Source organism: Drosophila tropicalis, unplaced genomic scaffold (assembly GCF_018151085.1).
Source record: "Drosophila tropicalis isolate 14030-0801.00 unplaced genomic scaffold, ASM1815108v1 contig_443, whole genome shotgun sequence".
Classification (NCBI taxonomy): domain Eukaryota; kingdom Metazoa; phylum Arthropoda; class Insecta; order Diptera; family Drosophilidae; genus Drosophila; species Drosophila tropicalis.
Genome location: NW_027172907.1, coordinates 5,824,116 through 5,828,914, shown reverse-complemented (window position 1 = coordinate 5,828,914; position 4,799 = coordinate 5,824,116). Strand labels below are relative to the sequence as shown.

Genomic DNA, 4,799 nt, shown 5'->3' with positions numbered 1-4,799 from the left:
CATACATATGTATATGTATCTTTATCTATATATCTCTATACATATATACATCTCTATATGTATATGTATATTTATGGCTGCACTACACAAACAACAAAAACAAAAAGAAAAACAAGTTTATAATGTGCTATGTTCATAGTTTTTAGTTAGGTCTCTTTCAAAACAACAAACAAAAAATACCATATTTAATTTCATGCCAACAAATGAAAATGATGAAAATTGTTTTAAAACAAATTTTTAAGTTTTTCTACAAAACAAAAAAAAAAAAAAAAAAAAAAAAAATAAATAAAAAAATATAATTAAAAAAGAAACGATAAGAGAAGCCCACAACAAATTTCCAAAAATCTATATGTATATGATATACACAGAGCCACACACATAGAAGAGTGTAAAAAACAAAACAAAAACAAAAAAAAAAAAAACAGCAACAACAAAAAAAACGAATAAAAATACAAAAATTTAAACTAATTATAAAAGTGTGTTTAATTATTTGAATGAAATCAACAGTTTCGGGATCACTGTGAAAATTTGAATTTTAAAAATCGATAAGTTTTTAACTGATTTATGGCAGGGCTGCCAGATGGTTGCAGGTTGCACACACACATACTGTTAAAGCTTTGACAGTTGTAGCACTTGATCTATCTCTTTCTATTACATCCTTTGCTTCTATGCTGGCTAGCTACAAACTCTCTCGATCCTTTGTTCTCCCAAATTTTTACAGCTTCTTTTGTTTTTGTTCTTCAGTTGTTGCGTTCACTCGCTAAGATATCCACTCGTAGTTTTAACATTGCTTAAAAAAATGGTATTAAGTCCATAAAAATTATAACGGTTTAGTTCTTTAACTATACTTTTGTTTGTCGTTAACAACAAGGAAATCCGTTAATTGTTTTGCAAGTTACATACATGTGTACATACATATATCATTGTATTGGTTTTTTTTGTTAAGTAAAAAAAAGTGAAAAGTTTCGCTGGCCTATTGATCTTGTGCGAGAGTGAAAGAGACAGAGAAATTATGAAGTTGGCACAAGATAAAATCCTTAATATAAGGTTAGTAATATCTTTGATTTGTATATTTCAGTCCATTTACAATTTGTGGAATAGACTATAGTAAAGTGGTTTTGCTTTAATTTAGCATAGAACTTGATAAAAATTCAACGTTAAATTTCGACAAAAGAGAAGTAAATTAATCCCATCACCATTATGTAGTCATCCGTTTATTACTATGGCGTCCAATCAATATCCGTTACCCGCCGGGGAATTGTTCATGTGATTGGGATAGGATGATGGGGCAAAGTAAAATGGCGTCGATATGGCGGCAGCATAATAGCCATACGGATTTGGTGTCGAAGCTGGTGTGGGAGCTGTTTTTGGGCTTGGCATTGTGGTGACCATGGGAGCAGCTTGGGATTGATATTTTTTGAGATATTCTTGAAAGTTAATCCATTGCTCGTAAAGATCTTGCATTTCCGGACGATAGGGTACCATGGCATCGCCACCCATGTTCCGTTGATTCGTTTTACGGGTTGCTGCGGTTTTATTTTCCTTACGTTTTGACGAATTGGTGGCGGATAAGTTACTTTTTGTTGCATTTGTTGTTGTTTTCTTAGGCTCCTGGGTGGGAGACTTTTTGTTGTTGTCGTTGCCGTTGTTGTTGCCGTTGTTGCTGTTGTTATGTGACGTGCAACATGAGTTATTGCAACATGAATTGCAGCATTTAGTATTCTTGTAGCAGTTATTGTAGCAACAATTGCGATAGCAATAATATAAACCCGTACAAGGATCATAGTAGTAATAGTAGGGCCAACAGCGAGAATTGCCATAGCACGCACTGTGACCAGCCTTACAGCAACTTGCTCCTGTTCCGCCTCCACTGCAACAAGCACCACCATTACCACCCATTGTGCAGCAGAGTTCACCACCTTGACTCTCAATTGGCGGAGAAACTACTACATCATTCGGTTCCGGTGGCGGTGTCTGGGTACTATCATCGGTTCTTCGACAACATAAAAGAGATTAGCGAATTAATGAGAGAAATCGACTAATACTTACCTAGCCATTAGGTTAGCATAGCAACTACAAGTCCTTGTTTCCGGTAGAGTGGGCACATGTGTCGAAAAGTTCTTGCATCCGCAACCACAGGATGAAAATTTAGATCCTACCCCTTTGGCAGGTGCTGTATGCGTTGACGATGCGGCAGTTACTGGTGATTCTTCCGATGTTGTAGTCGGCAATTGCTCCTCTCGTCTTGGAGGTGTAGCACCACTACTACTAGTGTGTGATCCACTACGCTCGGCTGCCTCTGCAGTTTTAGTGGGACCCGCTGCTAATTTGCTGTTATACCTATCCAAATTCTGCACATCCTTTTTACCAAGCTGGGAGGTGCCGCTTTTGCTTGGTTTTGGCTTACGACGCGGCGCAGGAATTGTGCTGACAGTTGGCTTCTTAGTGGCATTCATTTTGGGACAACCCGCACAACAGCAATTCTGGAGACAAGGACACGACGATATTTGCAAAGATTTGCAAATTCTGGAGAGGGAAACACATATGTAAGTCTTGTGTGTGTGTCTGTGTGTGTGTGTGTAATGTTTGTCAGATGGAAAATTGACGTGGAACTCACCGCTCGACAAGATCAGAGCTGAGAGAGCAATGACAACAGCACTTGAATGACGGTGTGTCATCCCGATTAGTTTCACTGGTAGTTTTGGTTGATTCCTCAACATGGTATGGTTGATATTCCTGCTGCGGTCCAAACCCTACGCCCAGACCATTGCGAGTACGTGGAGTTGGGGCACTTGACTTACTGCGGCGCATCAAACACCTATCACGATCGCACTCCTCCCCGGTGCACGGATCGAACGGAGGTTGGCGGTGACTAGGCAGGCCTGCAGCTTGTTCCTTTTGTTGGGATGTAGATCCCCCTTCAACGGATCCCAAACCGTTGGGATTTCCCGCTGGTATTTGTGCAGAATAACCAAATGGTGCGGAGCCATAAGGTTCGTAAGGTGTCGGTGTGTAACCCGGATATGCTAGGTTTGGACTTACTGTTGTTGTTTGACCCGGTAATGGAATGGTTCCTGGTTGATAATTAGGCAAAACCTCTGATCCAGGTGCATAGCCAGGGAGTGTGGACGCAGCCATTCCTGGAAGTGTATAGGAGCCTGGTTGCATATATCCCGGAGGCACATTTGGTATATATCCCGGATAAGCTTGTCCTGGAGCATTTGCAGCACCAGGAATTGTAGAGGTACCTGGCGGCATATAACTCGGCGGCACATTTGGTCCATATCCCGGATGGGCTTGTCCTGGAGCAGTTGCAGTACCCGGAATTGTAGAGGAACCTGGTGGCATATAACTCGGCGGCAGATTTGGTCCATATCCCGGATAGGCTTGTCCTAGAGCAGTTGCAGTACCCGGAATTGTAGAGGAACCTGGCGGCATATAACTCGGCGGCACACTTGGTCCATATCCCGGAATCGCCTGTCCTGGTAGATAGCCCGGCGCATAACCTAGACCATTCGGATTCGGGTTTGTTTCTTGTGGCTGTTTTCCTGCTCCTACTTCGGCTCCCACATCGCCTCTCTCAGCATTCACTTGTGAAGTCTCTGGCGCCAGAGTCATTCCTTCGGGCATATAAATTCCTGGCATCATAGGTGCTGGGCGCACATTATTTGCATCATCACGTGCCTCCTCATCTACCTTCTCCTTCTGCTTTTCTTTCTTGGAAACTTTTGGCTTACGAACCTTCTTAGATTTCGGCGGATCTGTATTCTTACACAGAAAACTTGGTGGAATCATATTTGAGAATTTCTCTTCTACATAACGTTGTTGTTGTGGTTCCTCTGATCGTGATCGAGTGCAATGACATGACTTGGCCCGGGCACTAGGCGCAAAAAAAGCAAAGAATCTCAGGTCAGGCAACTCAAGAAGCCTCTTAACACACTTACCTTCCATAGCAGCAAGAGTTGTGGTTTGCACATGCCTTACATGTTGGGTTTCTAAAAAAGGATTCACTTTAATTGAGGAAGATGAGTTTGGTTAATAATTTCTTACTCCCGTGGACAGCAAATATAGCTGCCAACTTCAATACATTTATCCTGCGGTTTACTACAGCGTGAAGGAAGTCAACTTAGTAATGGGGCACGAATAGAATCTCGTTACATCTAGATACTCACTCTCCTCTGGGACAGCAGATATAATCCCCGAGTTGAATGAAATCACACATTTTGTGGCCATTAACTGCATTAACTTTATCCTAAATCCTTTTTAGCTCATGGCTACCATCATAAATTGTCATCGATTATAAAAAGAAAATAAGATTATATGTCGAAACAACACTAAGAAAATTTCCTAAAATTGAATGTTAAGTCCAGTAAACTTGATTTGGAATTTCTTCACTAAAAAGCCTATATTACAATAATCTAGAAATTTATTATCTTTCCAATGCCTTAAATCAATGATTAAATCTACTTATAATCTCTTATATGTTCTTGATCAGCACCAGACGAATTCATATAGCCATGTCCGTCCGTCCGTCTGGATCAATGCAAACTCCTCATAGACCGTAAGAGCTACAGAGCTGATATTGTATATGTAGGCTTGTATATACTGCAGGGGTTGTATATCTCGGATTCAGCCGGATCGGACCACTATATCATATAACTCCCATACAAATTGCAAAGTCACGAACAGTGACTTTTCTTAATAACTTCGTTATTTTCAGAAATGAAGAAATTTAATATTAGTAAGCTTATTACACTTATAAACGACTTTGCCAAATTTGATGAAGATCGGGTGACTAT

The 4,799-nt window shown here is 40.5% G+C and overlaps 1 protein-coding gene across 1 annotated transcript; it reads right to left on the bottom strand.

Moving 5' to 3' along the window:
• Positions 1-1,055: 1,055 nt before the first annotated feature.
• On the bottom strand, positions 1,056-4,384 carry LOC137573921 (uncharacterized). The gene is made up of 6 exons (XM_068286005.1): positions 4,173-4,384; positions 4,051-4,104; positions 3,945-3,995; positions 2,618-3,880; positions 2,050-2,526; positions 1,056-1,993 (listed from the first exon to the last, which is right to left on the bottom strand). Exons 1-6 carry the CDS (start codon positions 4,220-4,222, stop codon positions 1,234-1,236), a joined length of 2,655 nt encoding a protein of 884 aa, XP_068142106.1. The 5' UTR covers positions 4,223-4,384; the 3' UTR covers positions 1,056-1,233.
• Positions 4,385-4,799: the final 415 nt, after the last annotated feature.

Excerpts from the sequence above, each read along its gene's own strand:
- LOC137573921 (XM_068286005.1), bottom strand. The coding sequence starts at position 4,222 with ATGTGTGATTTCATTCAACTCGGGGATTATATCTGCTGTCCCAGAGGA. Across the intron at positions 3,996-4,050 it reads TATATTTGCTGTCCACGGGA|AAACCCAACATGTAAGGCAT; the intron begins GTAAGAAATTAT and ends ATCCTTTTTTAG. Across the intron at positions 3,881-3,944 it reads AACTCTTGCTGCTATGGAAG|TGCCCGGGCCAAGTCATGTC; the intron begins GTAAGTGTGTTA and ends TTTTGCGCCTAG.